This window comes from Mus musculus, chromosome 10 (genome assembly GCF_000001635.26).
Source record: "Mus musculus strain C57BL/6J chromosome 10, GRCm38.p6 C57BL/6J".
Taxonomy (NCBI): domain Eukaryota; kingdom Metazoa; phylum Chordata; class Mammalia; order Rodentia; family Muridae; genus Mus; species Mus musculus.
This window is the reverse complement of record NC_000076.6, coordinates 29,162,235-29,181,687: the sequence shown is the minus strand read 5'-3', so window position 1 is coordinate 29,181,687 and position 19,453 is coordinate 29,162,235. Positions and strand designations below refer to the sequence as shown.

General features: G+C 38.1%; 1 protein-coding gene across 1 annotated transcript in view; it reads right to left on the bottom strand.

Annotated features, from left to right (window-relative positions):
- Positions 1-19,453, bottom strand: part of Soga3 (SOGA family member 3) — a 55,635-nt gene that overhangs the window by 17,943 nt on the left and 18,239 nt on the right. The window contains exon 5 of the mRNA NM_026138.2: positions 655-726. Coding sequence (NP_080414.2) covers positions 655-726 — 72 coding nt within the window. The remainder of the gene's footprint in view (positions 1-654; positions 727-19,453) is intronic.

Below are 19,453 nucleotides of genomic sequence, written 5' to 3'. Positions count from 1 at the left end.
TTATCCATCACACCCTTGTTCCAATGTTCCTGAGCTCAAGTTGTTTATTTTATTTTATTGTTTGTTTTATGAGACAGGGTTTCTCTGTGTAGCTCTGGCTGTCCTGGAACTCACTTTGTAGACCAGGCTGGCCTCGAACTCAGAAATCCACTTGCCTCTACCTCCCGAGTGCTGGGATTAAAGGCATGCATCACCACACCCGGCTACGTTGTTTATTTTTTTAAGCTTATTTGTAGTGCTTTCTTTCCTTCCTTTTGTCTCCCCAGTCACTGGTACCAAGAATGGCATTATCAGCTGTGGGCTTTCTCACCTACTACCTCTTCCTACAACATCCTTTTCTTTATTCTGCAGTTGCTATAGGAACAGTCATTCCACTGAGTTCATTAACTGTGAGAGAATGAGATTAGCACTCACAGAAAGCACTATGTGTTGCTATGGGCTCACAGTGAAACAGACCATGATAGGCATGCTAGTTTATAAGGAACTATTCTGAACATATTTTACCACCCAAGTCTACAGCGACATAGTTGAGATGCGTGATTGGTAGGCTTCACAGAAGCCTATCTAGTCATTATGTCTACTTATAAATGTAGCCTGCTAACATGTGCATTTGGAAATGCTCCATGCATGCTTTAAATGTTTATTTTGACATACCTCTGTGGGTGTCTGCTGAGCCTTTTTTTCAGATTTTGGCAAATCTTTACTTCCTCTTCTTTTTAAGGATAGCTGAAACAAAGCAAGAACATGATGAGTTTGTTAAATGATAGTTTTTAACACTATCTGTTTTTAAGTACCCTAACCTCATATAAAACCACGACAAATAAATGAGTCCCCCAAAGAAGTAAAAATTCCCAAGACAGAGTCAGATACAATTGCACTAGAAACAAGATATAAATCACAGTAAATTGTCCCTAACAATTAGCCATATACTTTGAAATTCAGAAAAACAACTTGGACAAAATACAGATCAGTGAGTTAACTTGCTACAGAGCTCACAAGTAGGCAAGTGAGGCAAGTGTCCTGTTAGCATTCTTCATCGACAAGCAAAAGAAAAGAGGAGATTAAATTAATATTTCCTTTGTTGGTTAGGTTGCCACAACTCTCCAAGACATGTCCAGTGGACTCATGTAGAATTTATATATTTTCTTCCTTTCACCGCATATCCCTTCGAACAAATACCCATGGCATGCAGTGGGAAGTGGGAAGGAAGAAGTCAGATGGGAGTCCTCCATTTCATGGAGCAGGTGGCCTGGGAACCTCTAGGGAGCTTGGGTCATTACATAAAGGCTCCCCTAATTGATGGGCTAGTTGGAACAGTAATTCACAGAATATTAACTAGAGCCTGTGTCATGGACGAGCACTTTATAGCCATTGATGCTCACCTCCATTTTTTAAATTTATTTAAAGTTTATTTTGATGCTAAAGGATCTTTAGTTTTCAGAATGTATTTTTAAGAAAATAATTTTAAGGCTCCAACTAACAAGGATAAAATTTTGAAATTCTAATTTCATAAAAGCTATTAACTTATAAAAGATAATTAAAAGATTATCAAAGATTATAAAAGATTATCAAAGATAATTAAGGTATACAAGTTAGTGATCAGTCACTTGTAACTGACCAAATTATTTAATATGCCTCAGAACTATGTTTGCAGTCATGCTAAGTACAAATGTAATTTATTTATAGAGATACGCTTAGAGGGAGAGACCAATTTATCTCTCAGTATGTTGTTTTCTATATATATGTTGCTAAATTTTACCCTAAAGCAAGGAATTCAAAACAAATTTAAAGTAAACTTAAAGTTTGTTTTGTCAAAAATAAGATTCAAAATAAAGTATATATTTAAAAAAATAGTTATGAAAAGTTGATTGTTTGCATAAACTGGGTTCATTTACATATGCTGGCATGGCCCAAGCTCTTTTCCTTGGGTGGAACAATCCCACCAGAGTAAGGTAAATGTTAGCCTCATTACAGAATACGGATATATGGAAAGAATACATGCCAGAAGTCTGCTGCTTCTGCCCATGGGCCCGGGATGCTCCTGCTGTGTAGGCCAGATCCAAAACACCTTGCTGTGAACAGGAAAATCTTGTACTTAAGCCTCCTACCTGACGAGTATGGGACCCTCAACATAGCTCAATTGGACAAATCCTTTACCCTGGCTTTTAATTTTTCCTCTTAGTCAAAGCTAATTCCAGGGTTCACACCCTAATCATTCCTTGACTAAAGGAAGCTCCCAGATACGCTGTCTTCAAATTCACAGCTTTGGAATGTTATTCATAATATAAAAGCAGTATCTTTGGAACTTTGCTAGACAATCCTATAAAAATAAGACAATAGTAGTCTATTTCTCTTTTAAATTGTCTGTTAGATGCTGACTTTAACTGACTTACTTTACAAAGCTTCAAGGGTCTTGCTACTTATGCAGGAGTCCGATGTAAGCAGACAGCTTACAGGAACTTCTTCTTCTACAGGACTCTGGTGCATGGTCCAGCTATGGCACAGTTGGATTTCATGTTTTGTTGACTTTATGTTTCACCTTATATTGACTAGTTATGCTACGTTGTTTCTTTGTCCTCAAAAAGTTGTACACTTTTACCTCCTGACTTATCTTCTGGGTCTTTGTCAAGTTTTATCATGGCCCCTTAGATAGATTCCTTCTGAGGCACTCTTAATTGCTTATTTGTCAGCTTGAAGCAGTTAGAGAGATTGGCAACCCCAAACTCCTCAAAGTAGTTCAGGTGACCAATGAACCATGAATCATCCAACTTCTCTGTGTTCTTGCCACTCTAGGTATTGTTTTCAGGACTCAGAATTAAAACAGTTGGACTGAATTCTTATTTGATTAATTAACCTGTCTTGACAGCTTTCAAAAAAGTTCTTAGAGAAATCTCAGATCAGCTTAACATCCAGCAGGGCCAGCTAGATTCCTTTCTTGCTGCAGTATTTCAAAAGAAAAGGAGACTAGATCTGAATATTAATAATGGTGGCATTTGTGCTCCCCTCCATGACCAGTGCTTCTTCTACACTAATACTCATACCTGGTTTGAGATGAGGCCCTACACACAGGGAACATAAAAATTCCAATCACAAGCCTCCTCCTAAGGAAGGGGTTCCTGCTCCTCCCACCCTAGAGTCCTCCCTTTGTTTACTTCTTTCCTCCTTGCTCTCTTTTAAATGTTTTACTTACTGAACATCACCATTTAACCAAACCAAATGTATAATTTCTCCCAATGTCTCTCACCCCACAAACAGCTTAATTTGTTTTATATGTTCTCTGATAACATCTGCAAAAGAACTTTTCAGGCACTGTGAAGAAACTCTGGCTGCAGGAGACCTTCAACTTTCATCCCAGGCCAGATATAGTTCTTTATAATAGTCCAATACTTTTCTCTTCTTTCTGTATCTTGATGTTGTCTAGTTTCTCCTAGCTCGTTGTGATGCAGCAGTCCAGCAGCAGGACTAATCTGAGTCAGCTCCACGCCCACTGCCTCTGACTCACCCCACCCCTACCCCCCTCTGCTCCTCTGATTGTTCTCACTTTCCTGGAAAATCTCTGCTTTACTCTGCAACCATATCACTTGCTTACAGATTATTATTCAAAATTGTCTCCAGAAATGAAGGGTGGCAATCACTTGGTCCATCACAGCCAATCAAGTTAAGACTTCCTTCCTGCTAACTAACCAGAGGACTCCTCTCTTCAACAGCACTGAACTAGTCCCCTCCAACAGTGACACTCCTCAGCAGGAAACAATTTAAGAGCCTATGCCCCCATTTTCTCTGCATCTCCAGTTTTCTGTCTCCTTAGATTTTGAAATGATAGTTTCATGCTGAAAGACCAGACCTTCCAGCATCATTTGAGGCCAGGCAAAGTAACTCCAGAGAAGAGAACCATAAGAGAAATTACCATGGTTCAGTAATTTCCACCCATATAAATGGTTGGAAACCATCTTTCTCCTCAGATTCCCTTTACCACCTTCATAGGATGAGATATTTCTCAACGCCCAGGTGGATGAAACTGCCTCTTCACGTGGTCTACCAAGGAAGTTGGTCCTGCCTATATAAGGTCAAAGACCTCTTTTCCAGACTTCCATCTCTTTTTTATTAGATATTTTCTTTATTTACATTTCAAATGCTATCCCTAAAGTTTCCTATACCCTTCCCTCGCCCTGCTCCCCTACCCACCCACTCCCACTTCTTGGCCCTGGTGTTCCCCTGTATTGGGGCATATAAAGCTTGCAATACCAAGGGGCCTCTCTCTTCCCAATGATGGCCAACTAGAGATATGAGCTCTGGGGGTACTGGTTTGTTCATATTGTTGTTCCACCTATAGGGTAGCAGAGCCCTTCAGCCCCTTGGGTGCTTTCTGTAGTTCCTCCATCGGGGGCCCTGTGTTCCATGCTATAGATGACTGTAAGCACCCACTTCTGTGTTTGTCAGGCACTGGCATAGCCTCATACGAGACAGCTCTATCAGGGTCCCTTCAGCAAAATCTTGCTGGCATATGCAATAGTGTCTGGAAGCCTTCCATCTCTTTTAAGCCACCTCAGAAATCCTCTTAGAATTGGAAGCTCTGGTTTCTGAGTCAGCTGTTGGCAAGAAACAGTGCAGAGAATACCAAGAATATAGGCGGCTGAATTAGACAATCTGAAATGCCGCCTGTGCCACAGTCCTAATTAAACCAATGTAATGCCCATTCTTTGAACAGTTCCCAATTTGCTCACCATGGCCTGTTAACAATGCCACAAAAGCACTGATGAGTGGCTGCCCTGGCTTGTGCATTAATTCATGACAATGCTGAACGTGTACCTCAACTAATTGCTTTGAAGATATTGAACCAAGAACTTAGCAAAATCTATAAACAAATGTTTTCCCAAGTTCAATTACTAAAACAGCACCACTAATGTCACCAGAAACAGTTAGAAAATCAACTTCTTGAGACCCTTCCTAGGTCCAGTGAGTCAGAAACATTGAGGCTGATCCACAACTTAGTAAAATCCTTAAGTTCTCATAATTTTTTTTTCTTGTGACAGAGTTGAAACTCTATTGTCCAAGCTAGCCAAAACTAGCAACCCCTTGCTTCATCTTCCTGAGTGACAGGATTACAGATGGGAGCAGCACACTTAGCCTTAGCCTCTGATTCTGATGTTAAGCCTGCCTTGTTCTAAAGTTAATACTTGCTTGCCAGTAAAATTGCCTAAGCTTAATTGGGTTCCAGGATTCTCATGGTAGAAGGGAAGATCTGGTTTCTGCACATTGTCACAAATGATAAATGATATCATAATGATAAAACCTGTATGCATATCCCTAAATGCAACTACCACCCTACCCCCAATCAATACATGTGAAAAAAATAACTTGATACAAAGAAGAATCATATTTTTATCCATATCTGTGCCCACGAATTGTTTCCAATTAGATCACACAGGAGAAAGTATTAACCCAGTCTGTGGCAAGACCTAGTGGGGAAATACAGGCATGATTTTTAGAATGAAGTAATGTCTCGTATTGAATCTGATATGTAAGTAGCCAGGCCATGGTAGATGGAAAGAAAGAAGGAAGAGAGAAGGAATTGTAAAACTTTTATGTAAAAATAAAATATATTCCTGAGAAACATAAATTAAGTGTGGATGTGAGGGAAAAGGAGATGATGACCCCGAGATACCTGTTGACCCAAGTCAGATCTGGAAAGATGTAGAACAAGGGCCGGATTCTACCTCATTGCTGTCAAATGATTGCTTTAATTAGAAGTGGGGGCAGCTTTTAAGGGAAAAGGGTGTTATTAGACCATCACAGTTCAGAAATACAAAGGCAAACAGATGGCAGCCCAAATGGCTTCAAGATGACAGGCAGATGTGCAAGAGTAAGGGGGAAAAACATGCTCTAGTTCTGAAACTATTGTTTGTTCTTTGTGTCTCATGCATTTCACATTTATAATGTGATGTTCAGTTTTCATTGTCAACTGGAAACAGTATAGAGTCACCCAGGAAAGGGAATATAAATGATGGGTTGTCTAAATTAGATTGGCCCGTGGGAGTGCCTGTGTATAGATTATGTTAACTGAGCTGGAGAAACTTACCCAGCCTGTCTCACACCATTCTCTAGGCAGCAAGTCTTGACCTGAATGAGTGGAGAAAAGGGCCCCAACCACAAGCCTGCATTCATTCATTCATTCATTCATTCATTCTCTTTCTGTTCTTGCCTGTGGCCTCTTCCAGCTGCTTCAAGTTCCTATTGTCTTGATTTCTTCACAGTGACAGATGGACTAAAACTGGAAACCATCAACCAAATCAAACCCTTTTTCCTCTAAGTTGCCTTAGTCAGCACCAAGAAACACTGTAAGTAAATGTTATTAAAAATAATTTTTCTTCTAAAGTGGTTTGGATTGATTCAAAATGGAACAAAATTATCTAAGGCACTAAACAGTTATCTAAAAGCAACAAATGAGTAACACAGGAAAGACAAAAGAAAATGGAAGATGCTGTTGTTCCAGGATGGAAGAATTGCAACAAAGTTACCCAGGAAGCCAGACTGTTGAGGGATTTTACAAAATTAAACTGCATGAACAGCAGTAAGAAAGATGTAGAGAGAGGTTAGTATATCTAGAGACACATTAACTTCAGAGAAGAAACAATGGAGGCGGGGAACCTGAAGACAGGAGAGAGAAGAAAATGAAAAATGGATTTGCTTTCAGAGCTAAGAAAGTTAACACTGTCCTATAGCCAATGTTAAAAGGAAACTGATGAGTTAGCTCTGGAAAAATACTGAAACTAGGACACTCTTTACTGGGAGGTACCTTGTGTTTTACTCTCATTTAAATAACATTCAAATGTGGGGTAAAATGAAATTCTGTGCAAAATCCCTCCCCTTGAAATAAAGGGTGTGTTGCTTTTAAGAAGATTGTGGGACTAGAGTAAATTTAAGTATCACATTCAATTTTTTAATAAATATTTATCATCTAGTCATGTTCCAGTATGATTTCATGAACTTTATGATGTCTATAAAAGAAAGGCAGAAGACTAATAAGCATAGAGATGACATAGTAATGACATCTCTCCATTTCTTTTATCATTATTCTGCTCAAATCCCAATGCACTCAGTCTACAAGCTTCTGTGTGTGTCTGTATGTGTGGATGTGCATTTGTCTGTGTTTGTATGTATGTGTATATGTATATGTATGTGTGTGTATACATTGTGTACAGGAGTATGTATGTGTATACATGTGTGTGCATGTGTATATGTGTATATATGTATATATGTGTGTATTGTATTTATATATGTATATGTGTGTATGTTTTATGTATTTGTGCATGTATGTATAAATATGTGTATGTGTGTATGTGTATGTGCAAATGTGTCTGTGTAAGGGAGGAATCAGTTTGGCCAGTTACAACAGCATCTCACACCTCTTCTGTTGCCAGCATGGGCATTCTAGACAGTTCTCCAGAGATGTTTGTGAGATATACTCCTTGCTCACTTTTTCTTTGCATTCTCAGACATGTCTGAAAGAGGCTGCTATGCCTTCTCCGAAATGAAAGCCCAGGAGTGTTGTCAATGATTATGTGTGCATGGCAATTATATAAAATGGATTGTTTATGTTCCCAAAGTGCTAGAGGATTGCTTTTCTAATTGAAATTTGGCCTACTTCTGCTTCCCCCTGACCCATTTTGGTTATTTTAACAGAGAGTTTGCTATGTAGTCTTAACAGGCTTAGTACTCAGTATATTCTGCACCCTACTGTTAACTAGCCTTAATCCTCCTGCACCTCCCAGATCCTGAATGCTGGGATTTCAAATGAACCCACAATAGATGCCAAGATGTATTACATGTATCGTAATATAAAGTGAGATCCATTTGCATTGTGATTAAATCAATAAACTAAGCATATTACTGCCTGTGATTTTTACAAGCAATGAATATGGCTGTGTCCTTTTTATCATTTTATGTATATCTCATCTTTGTTGCTCTGAGTTTCACATCATAGTCTCAGTATCATGGCATTATAGCTGGCTAAAGTACCCAGCTGATAGATGTCAAAGCAGCATTTACATAGTTAGTTTCAGAGCTCTTGCTCTGAATAACTACATACTGGATGCACAGGAACAGAAGTGTAATCTAGCAATTAGCTTTATTACTTCTCTATGCTTTCAGAGTATAGCTGCACAGTCATGTGGACCTCCTTATCCATATTACACGGATGTATTGTGTCTTCCATCACCTACACAACAAAAGTGATGTACACACTGGTTCTCATAATCCCAAATACCTGTCATGTCAACACTGGAGGGATGTCTAGGGATATACTACCAAAGGCTGGAGGGAAACTGAAAGAAGCAGGAACCTGTCTCAATCAGGTCTTGGAATCTGGGCTTGGCAGCAGATTTTTCTCTAGTATTTAGAAAGGAAGCAGGAGGATCAGGAATTAAAGGTTGCCAACGTAGCTAAATAGCAAATTTGAGACTAGCATAGGCTGCAGGAAACCTTATCTCCAAACAAAACAAAACAGAAACCAAACAACTAGGCCTTAGAAGGGCACAAAAGGGCCCCTTTTCTATAAAGCCAGCCTTGTTTTCACTGACATGAGAAAGCCTTGGATTCCAAGTGAGGCTCTGCTGTATATATTGTCTGTTCTCACCCTAAAAGGGTGGGCTAGGTTTCCAAGCTGTACACCAAAGCATGATCTGTGCTTAAAGAAGAACGGGGTAAGAGAGGCAGAAGCCAGGGTGGTTACCTCAGAGCATTCTTCACCAAATCTCCCAGTTTCACAAACTCACAGGCAGTCCTTAGCAGATCTTGGTCCAAAAATACGTTAATCCTAGGAATGTTGGATAGGCTCACTCTATGACCCATGAAAGCTAGTTTCAGATTCACGGTGATCCCTTTTTCGAATGTTACCGAGTGCCAGCGTGACAGGCATGAACCACCACACCTGGCTTTTAAAAAGATTCTCACTGTTATACTACTCTAGGACATTTACCAATATTTGATTTCAGAAAATACTTTTTTAAAGGAAAGCTTTAAATTATTTGAAAAAGCTCACCTTCCAGTTCTAAATAGCAAATGCATCTTTTAATAAGTGTTCCAATTAGCACCAAAGGTGTGATCCTGAGTTAAGAGTGAATGAAACAAATCCAACATTCACACTTATTACTGGGTTTGACTAATACCACACAGCTTTGAAATGTTTCTTCTATCTGAGCTTCCTTTTCATTCTTCATCTTCAGGAAGAGATTATATGCACATCTTTAGAGTTACCCATCCCCAGATCTAACTTTCAAATTAAAATCTGTCAACTCCCGGAGAGTGTACAAAGATTGGAACATTTGGACCACTCAGTCTTAAATTAGTTATGTGCACCAAATCATTCCCTTCAAGGTCCACTGATTTGAAAAGAGAGGGAAAGAATATTTAAAGAGCCAGAAGTGATGGATTATTCCAAAGAAACACCATCTTCCAGGCACACCAGTATTGGTGCAAATAATAACTTACAGAGACTATAGCAATATGCCCAAGACTTACAAAGGTTCAAGACAGATAGGATCCTAACATTGAGAGGGGGAAGTGGACATGGGACTCCAATCCCTAGGCACAATGCTATCTGCAATTGATACTAGATGGCAAATGGAAAAACAGTTTTCTCCAATGGAATGTTACTATGTGTATCAACCGCACTGCAGGACAAAGCAACACCCAATGAACTCAAGTGGGTTTGGTGGGTGTTTTTTTCATTTTGCTTTCTTTTGACTTGCTCTTATCTTATTGTTTTATCTTATTAGTCTTTTGTTTGTTTTGATTTTCATGTATATATGTATGTGTGTGTTTTGAAACTCGGGAAAAGGACATAAAGTGAGTTGGGTAGAGATGTGGGGAGGAGCATTTAGGAGGCATTGGAGGGAAAATGCTTAAGATAATGCTTAAAATGCTTAAAATATAATGTATAAAAATATGAAATCAAAGAATAGTTTAACCAAATTTATCTTTTCCTTTTGCTCCTACAGTTTTTCTAGGTAGAGGAAGAAAGATAACTTTGACTTTCACAAGGCTCCCTAATAGTTGAAACATAAAGACAAAAGCAAAGAGAGAGCTGTAACCAAAAATACCTTAGAATTTGGTTTGTTAAGGATCCCTGAAGAGGTACGAAAGCCAATAGCCAGAAGAGATGTAGAGCATGGAGAAAGGAGACAAAGCAAGTTGTCCTTAACTCATCTATACCAGGAATCAGCGTTGGAAATTGACTGACTAATTGAGGATTTGTCCCTAGGATATAATACTAAATAGAAACATTGTTTTGTTGTTTTTGTTGTCGTTGTTGGTTTTTTTTTTTTTTTAATGCGCAGTAAGATTGGTACTCCCTTTCTGAGGATGCTCAGTCACAAAGGTACAAGTCAAACTTAGAGAGGTGAGTTTAGGTTATGAAGGCGATGCTCTATATCTGCACCCAATATATCAACCTTTTTCTGCCAAATAGTTTTGGCCTATTACAGTCACAGATCAGCATGTACTGTCCAACAAATGCCTAAATAGAAACAACTTTTTAACTCTGAAGAACATATTGTTTTGCTCTAAGACTTTGTATTCAGCTGCTCAAGAGATGGCTCAGCAGTAATAGCACTTGTTGCTTTGGATTGGAATCTGGATTTGGTTCAGAGCACATCCATGATGAATCTTAACCACCTATAACTCCAGTTTTAGGGGATGCTAGACCCTCTTCTGGCCTCCACAGGATCCTGCACACATGATGCACATACATACACCCAGGTCTACATACACACACATAATAAAATACGTCTTTTTAAAATGTTGATTCAGTGCTAAATTGAAATAGCAAGGATTAAAGTGCATTATTAATACAAATAATTCAATGACTTTTCTCTCTTTAGCTCCTCCATCTTTTTCTCACTATGGTAAAGAAGATACATACAAAAGATCAGATTGGCTATAAAATTACATAAATTCATTATTATTAAATATTATAACATATGAGCTTGTAAGCTACTAAAAACAAAGAGAACACTTTAGTGTTTTTCTGTTTGAGAATCAGGGTTCTCACTTCAAGATTAAATAAATTATGTATAGTTCTTTACTTTTGTTGTTGTTGTTTGTTTGTTGTTTTGGTGTTGGTGGATTTTTTTTTATTTGTTATTGTTTTGGATTTGCTTTTTTTGTTTTGTTTTGTTAGTCTTTTTGTTTTGTTTTGTTTTGGTATGGTTTTTCCAGACACAGTTTTTCTCTGAGTAGACCTGGCTGTCCTGCAGACCAGGCTGGCCTTGAACTCAAAGATCCACCTGGCTATGCTGGTATTTTTTTAAAAGTCATTCTTTGGTGGAAATAATGACTTTAGAACACCTTTAAATGTTTCTTACCATACTACTTGGTATAGTGCTTACAGATTTTTAAATGAGAAAACTGGTTTCCATAACAAAATATAGGGTGAGCCAGAATTTAGAAACTCAACTCTAAAGAGATTAAAGGTGTTTAAGGCTATGGACTAAAAGACAGACAGGGGCTTTTGTTTGTTTGTTTGTTTGTTTTGTTAATGGGCTTGGGTTGCTTTGGAAACACAGAAGAACTGGGAGAAGACTAATAGCTGAGGATCACACAGCTTTGTGAAAGTGTCTCTTGTATAAATGAGGTTTAGATCCAGTAACTGTCTTTCATGGTTGATTTCAAATATATGATCAAATAATTTCTAGACATGTAGATTATTACATGTAGAAACTAGATTATTCAAGTTTCTCTAAGTTCCCCAAAGGACTCAAAACTACTGGTGAGATAGTTTTATTGAACAAATAATTTCTTTGACATTACGAAAACATCATGTTTTAGTATGGATAGCCAGTCAGAAAGTCTGCCAAATTGTTAAAAGCTGACCTCAAGGCTAGGGTACATTACTTCTCAAAGCAAAGACACATTATAATATTCATATCCCATATGAATAGTTAGATACCAGCCAAAAGGTTTAGAAAGCTCTACTGAAGATTTGGGGGGAGGGTAGGGATATCCTCCAGGAAACAGGGTTTGGAATGGAATGAGGAACAGTCAGAGGGCAGATTGGGAGGAGGATAAGAAATTGATAGTAAAAATAGATTAAAGAATAATAATAATATCCAAACCAAAAAAGCCCAGGACCAGATAGATTTAATGTAAAATTCTATCAGACCTTCAAAGTAGACCTGATACCAATTTCCCTCAAACTATTCCATAAAATAGAATGAGAAGGAACAATATCCAACTTGTTCTATGAAGCCACAATTACTCTGTTACCTAAACCACACAAGGACTCAACCAAAAAAGAGAACTTCAGACCAATCTTGCTTAGGAATATCTATGGAAAAATACTCAATGACATTCTTGCAATCTGAATCCAAGAACACATCAAAACCATCATTTACCATGATCAAGTAGGCTTCATCCCAGGGATGCTAGGTTGGTTTAATATACAAAAATACATTAATGTAATCCAGTATATAAACAAACTCAAAGAAAAAATTCATATGATCATTTCCTTAGATGCAGAAAAACTATTTGACAAAATACAACACCTCATCATGTTAAAAGTATTGGAGAGATCAGGTATTCAAGGCCCATGCCTAAACATAATAAAAGCAATTTACTGCAAACCAACAGCCAATATAAAATTAAATGGAAGCATACTTGAAGCAATCCCACTGAAATCGGGGACAACACAAGGATGCCCACTCTCCCCATATCTATTCAATATAGCATTCCAATTGTTAGCTTGAACAATAAGACAACAAAAAGAAATCAAGGGGATACGGCAAAGAAGCAAATATATCACTATTTTCAGATGAGATGATAGTATACATAAGTGACATCGAAAATTCTACCAGAGAACTTCTCCAGGTGATAAGCAACTTCAGCAAAGTGGATGGATATAAAATTAACTCAAATAAATCAGTAGACTTCCTTTTTACAAATCATAAACAGGCTGAGAAAGAAATTAGGGAAACAACTCCCTTCACAATAGCCACAAATAATAGAAAATATCTTGGGGTAACTCTAACAAAACAAGTGAAAGACCTGTAGGACAATAACTTCAAGTCTCTCAAGAAAAAAATCAAAGAAGATCTCATAAAATGGGGAGATCTCCCATTGTCCTGTATTGACAGAATTAGTGTAGTAAAACTGGCCATCCTACCAAAGGCAATCTATAGATTCAATGCAATCCCTATCAAAATCTCAACACAATTGTTCAAAGACATCAAAAGAGCAATTTTCAAATTCATCTGGAAAGGAAAAAAACAGGAATAGTGAAAACAATTCTTAATAGTGAAAGAACTTCTGGGGGAATCACCATCCCTGACCTCAAGCTGTACTACAGAGCAATTATGATAAAAACTGCATGGTACTGGTACAGTGGCAAACAGGTAGATCAATGGACTAGACTTGAAGACCCAGAGATAAAACCACACACTTACAGTAACTTGATCTTTAACAAAGATGCCAAAAATGTACAATGGAAAGCTGAAAGCATCTTCATAAAATGGCGCTGGTCTAACTGGCTGTCTGTATGTAAACAAATGAAAATAGACCCATGTTTCTCATCTTGTACAAAGCTCAAGTCCAAGTGGATCAAGGACCTCAACATAAAACCAGATATACTGAATCTAATAGAAGAGAAAGTGGGAAAGAGCCTTGAACTCATTGGCATGGGGAGAAATTTCCTAAACAGAACTCCAATGGCTCATGCTGTAAGATCAACAATTGATACATGGGACCTCATGAAACTGGAAAGCTTCTGTAAGGCAAAGGACATAGTCAATAAGACAAGTTGACAATGTACCGATTGGGAAAAAAATCTTCACTAACCCCACATCCGATAGAGGGCTAATATCCAAAATATATAAAGAACTCAAGAAGTTAATTACCAAAAAACCAAACAACCCAATCAAAAAATGGTGTATAGAAATAAACTGAGATTTCACAACTGAGGAATCTTGAATGGCTGAGAAGCACCTAAAGAAATGTTCAAAGTTCTTAGTGAGCAGAGAAATGCAGAACAAAATGAGATTGCACCTTACACCAATGAGAATGGCTAAGATCAAAACCTCAGGTGACAACACATGTTGGACAGGATGTGGAGGAAGAGGAATACTCTTCCATTACTGGTAGGATTGCAAATAGGTATAACCACTTTGGAAATCAGTCTGGAGGTTCCTCAGAAAATTGGACATAGATCTACCTGAAGACCCAGATATACTACTCTTGAGAATATACCCAAAAGATGCCCCACCATGCCACAGGGTCACATGTTCCACTATGTTCATAGTGGCCTTATTTGTGATAGCCAGAAGCTAGAAACAACCTAGATGCCTCACGACAGAAGAATGGATACAGAATATGTGGTTCATTTATACAATAGAATACTACTTAGCTATTAAGAACGAGGACATCCTGAATTTTGCAGGCAAATGGATGGAAATAGAAAATACCATCCTAGTGAGGTAGCTAAGACCCAAAAGTACATGCATGGTATGTACTCAGTAATAAGTGGATATTAGCCAAAAAAAAAGAAAAGAAAAAGAAAAAGAAAAGAAAAGAAAGAAAGAAAAGAAAAGAAAAGAAAAGAAAAGAAAAGAAAAGAAAAGAAAAGAAAAGAAAAGAAGAGGAAACAGAATACCCAAGATACAGTCCACAGAACTCAAAAAGGTCAACAAGCTGAAGTGACCAAGTGAGGACACCTCAATTCCACTTGGGAAGGAGAAGAAACCAATTCCAAGTGTGGAGGAAGGAAGGGACCTGAGACCAAAAGTGGACAGAGGAAGGGAGTGGGCTGAGAGGGGAACCTTATCTGGTATTGTGTGAGGGAAAAGGACTGGTGCCCTGAGGGCCAGCAGAAAGAATGGAAACAGGCAACCCAGTAAATAGGAGTTTGCAGGGACCCTTCAGAATGCACCAGAGACATGGGAGGTGGGAGACTCTCAGGACTGAAAGGAAGGGAGCTTAGATGAAATACCAGACAGTAGGGAGAGGAAACTTATAGAGCCCGCCCACCCCCAGCAGGAAGACAGGGCATCAAGTGAGGGATGGGTTTGCCATCCCACAGTCACATCTCTGACCCATAATTGTTCCTGTCTAAAGAATTACAGGCATGGAAATGGAGAGGAACCTGAGGAAAAGAAGCTCCAGTGACAAGCCCAAAGTGGGATCCAACTCAAGGGGAGGTCCCAAAGCCTGCCACTATTACTGAGGCTATGGAGTGCTCACAAAAAGGGACCTAGCATGACTGCACCCTGGAAGACCCAAGGAGCAGCTGAAAGAGTCAGGTGCAGATATTGCACCCAACCAATGAATAGAAGCAGCTGACCCCAGTTATTAAATTAGGGAAGGCTGAAAGAATCTGAGAAGAGGGGCAATCCTGTAGGAGGACCAGCAGTCTCAATTAATCTAGACCCCTGTGCCATCTCAAACACTGGTCCACCAAACAGGCAGAATACACCAGCTGATTTGAGACCACCAACACACATACAGCAGAGGATTGCCAGGTCTGTGCTCATTCAGAAATGATGCACCTAACCCTCAAGAGATTGGAGGCCCCAGGGCGTTTAGAGGTCAGGTGACATAGGGATGGGGACATCCAAGTGGAGACAGGGGTATGGGGAGGAGCTATGGGATGTGAAGCAACAGGAGGGTGAACAGGGGTGAGGGGAATAAAATATGGTGTGTAAAAAAATTAATTAATTAATTAAAAAAACTCTATTGAAGATTTGGAGTTAAGACTGGGAGATTTTTTCACAACACATTTTCGGTTTTGTGTTTTTTGTTTGTTATTTTAATTTGAGAGTCTGGTTAATATTTTATGAATAATCATTAAAGTTATTTTATTCCTTTGATACTCCTTCCATGGGGAAGGTATGTGTTTTAAGCTGTGGTTAATACCCATTAACAAATGCAGAGTTTTCAAATTCCATTTAACTTGCTATGGTTATTGAGATAGATAATAATCATCATTTTAGTTCTTCAATTGAGACATTTAGAAAGCCACATATGACAATGATAGCAGTTCCTTATGGACTTTCTCTACAATGTGGCAAACAAAACAAAACCTATGTCAAGCATTTTATAAATAAGAAGTCCAATCTCTACTACATGATGCCTCAACCAACACCAATCATAAATGTGGTGATTGTAATGTGAATGTGCTTGTTTGAGACGATTGTAGCAAACATGCCTGAGGGTGCTTTTCCAAAATGCCAGGATGCTACAGAATTGATATAACATGAGTACTTGGAAATCTATCCTTACATGAGCATATACTTAGGATATTTAATAAAACGTTTCTATGTCAAAGCAGTCAATCATTTATGAAATGCCTCAAAAGGAGGAATGAAAGTCCCCAGAAGTGATTCTTGAGGATTGTTAAAACACAGGACTCTGAAGTAGTCAAACACCTGTGCCTCTCCCCTGTATTCCCAGTACAAGCTCAATAGTTTCTCGTGCTCATGCATCTGAAGAAGATGCCCAACTCAATTGCAAAAACTAATGCTCTTCTTATTAAAATTCCAATACAGCAAGGAACCCTGCAGGGATAGAATAGATGAAAAACTGAACAGTGAATCCCAAGATATAATTTTCCTTACCATCTTTACATATTAAAGAGCCTCGAGGGAAAGTTATTGTTTTGTATATATTACATATAAGCTTCCTTCAAATTTTTCTGAGATTGACCTATTCTCTAAATCTAGAGTCCCTCAGTGTTCAGAGTTAGACTTAATTCCATTTTTACCTTAAACAGAAAAGGGCTAGACTGATTGCTAGTAGTTCTCAAAAACAGGAGGGAATACAGATCAAGCTGGCTATACCTCTGTAACAAAAATTGAACAAGAAGCATTATGTGGACAAGTAAAACCTCCACAGTTCGCCAATATGACATGCACAAATATTTCTTCTTGACATTAAATGAAATAATTCCAAAAACAAACAGAAGGGAGTACAAGTTAAGATGTACTTTATGCAATGAGGGAAAATAGTCTTTTCCAATAGCTCAGTGGGTAAAGGCACTTTTGGCCAAGCCTCATGGCCAATCTGAGTTCAGTATACAGAACTCACAAGGTGGGAAGAGAGAACTGATTTCTGAGAGTTAACCTCTGACCTCCACACCAATACTGTGGCACGTGAAACTTGTATAATACAGAAAAATTAAAAGATGAAAAAAGGCAAAATCAGATTTTAGTGGAAATGACATATAAGGAAAACTCTTACATACTGCTTTTAGGAACTTCAATTAGTATAGCCACTGTGGACAACAGTTGGGAAGTTCTTCAAACTAAAACTACCATAGGACCAAGAAATGTAGATCTAAATGAAACAACCCATCATATTAAAGAAATACCTGCTCATCCATGCTTATTGCAGAGCTATCAGAGATAATCCAGATATGGAATCAATAAGACATGTACAGATGAATGAATGATTAAAGTATGTGATGCACCCGCTCTGTTAATTACCTTTGTATCACCTGACAAAGGCGAATTAAGGGAGGAAGAATTTTAGTTCCTAGGCCCAGAAGTTTCATTCTATCTTGCTGGGAAGGCATAGGGTTATCTCATATCAAGACAGACAGGAAGCAGAAGACTGCTAAGACACAAAGACGCCACAAGGACACAGCCTCAAAGACTTTCTTCCTTCAGTTCTACCAGATGCCAATAGTGTATTCAAACTTTGAATCCACTAATGGATCAAACCTTTCATTAGATAAGAAAGCCCAAGATGTACTCTCTCAACGAAAGAGCCCTCACTCTCCTAATCCCATAAGCATTTCTACATTTAGTTTAGTTAAACATTCATATCCACTACCATACACACATAGTGGAATAATATCTACCCACAAAAGGATAAAATCTTTTTAGCTATGGAAACAAACCTGGAAAGCGTTATGTAAAGTAAAATTGGGCACAAAAAGTTAAGCACCACACTCTCTGGCTTATTTTGGAAGCTAAAACTTCTGATTATATAGAAATATAGAGTAGAACTATGACCACTAAGGACAGAGAGGAAAAATGGTTGGACTAGAATAGGCAGATAAATCAGTTCTAATAGGTTATGGTATGGTAGTGTACCTAAAGAGTATAACCCTCTATTATATACTTCAAAGAAACAAGAAAAATTTTAAGTTTCCCAATACACAGAACAGATCATTTCTGAGGAGGTATAAATTAGCTATAAATGCTAATTACATTGACTTGATAATTATAGGTTAAATTGTGTTTCAAAGTACAATAAAATGCCTGGTAAGTACAAAGTTTGTATAGCAACTAAAAAATAAAAATATATAAAAAATAACATGTAGGCTGCTGAAGAGATATGGCTCAGTGGTTAAGATTGCATACTGCTTTTGCAGAGGACCCACGTTCAGTTCCCAGCACCCATGTCCTGTGAGCTCCAGGAGGATCTGATACCTGTGACCTCTTTTGGCTCCTGTGATGGCAGACAGGTACATATACCCATCGCCAACCCTGACAGACACGAACATAGTAAAAAATAAATATAAAAACATTTAAAATAGAAGAAAAACTCAAATCATTTATACGATGAAAATCTGGTATGTAAAAGGTAAAAGACACCCAAATTAGACTTCAAAAATATGTAGAAAATGCAACTAAAAATAGACATAAACAGATAGATGATAGATAGATGATAGATAGAGATAGATAGATAGATAGATAGATAGATAGATAGATAGATACTGCAGAAAACAAGTAAATGAACAATATACGTTTAAAATGATACTCAACATAATTAGGAAATATAAATTTAAACCACAATGGTATTTTGTTTAAAATTAGTAATGTAGCTACAAGAAGAATTCAATAGGCAATCAGTACTGGCTATGATATAGATGGTGGGAAGGGCAGTGATGCAGATGCTCTGGAAAGCAGCTGTTAGAGTACTACAAGTTAGAAGTAAATACACTGTGTGACATAGGATTTCCATTTTAACAGACATTTACATAAAAAATGTGTTGTCCTCAGCCACATTAACCATAAAATGGGAAGTAAGCATAGTTCTTCAGGTGTGTGCCATGCACTGGAGGCCGAGACAATAGCATTGCATTGAGTCTGAGGATACCCTGGGTTATCTAATCAGTTACAGTCTAGCTGATCCAGAAAAAAAAATGTTTCCAACATTTACTTTCTAATAAATGAATAGATAACAAGTGTGTAAAAGAAACCATATGCAAATGTCACCCATTGTACGATTATAATCATAATCATACGAAACGTAAGAGCAACAGAGTGTTTGGAGAGTGGTAGGTGTCTCCATAGTTGACTTAGGATAGGGAAGAGGGGCTGAGGGCAGTAAGCAAATACAGAAGAGCTATGTGATGGCATATAAAAGCAAAGATGGCTTGAAACTGAAGCCATGTACTCTAACAGTGAAGACCTTAGCACCAGCAAGCTAAGCTTAGGTTTCTCTTTGTACTAATGAAGCC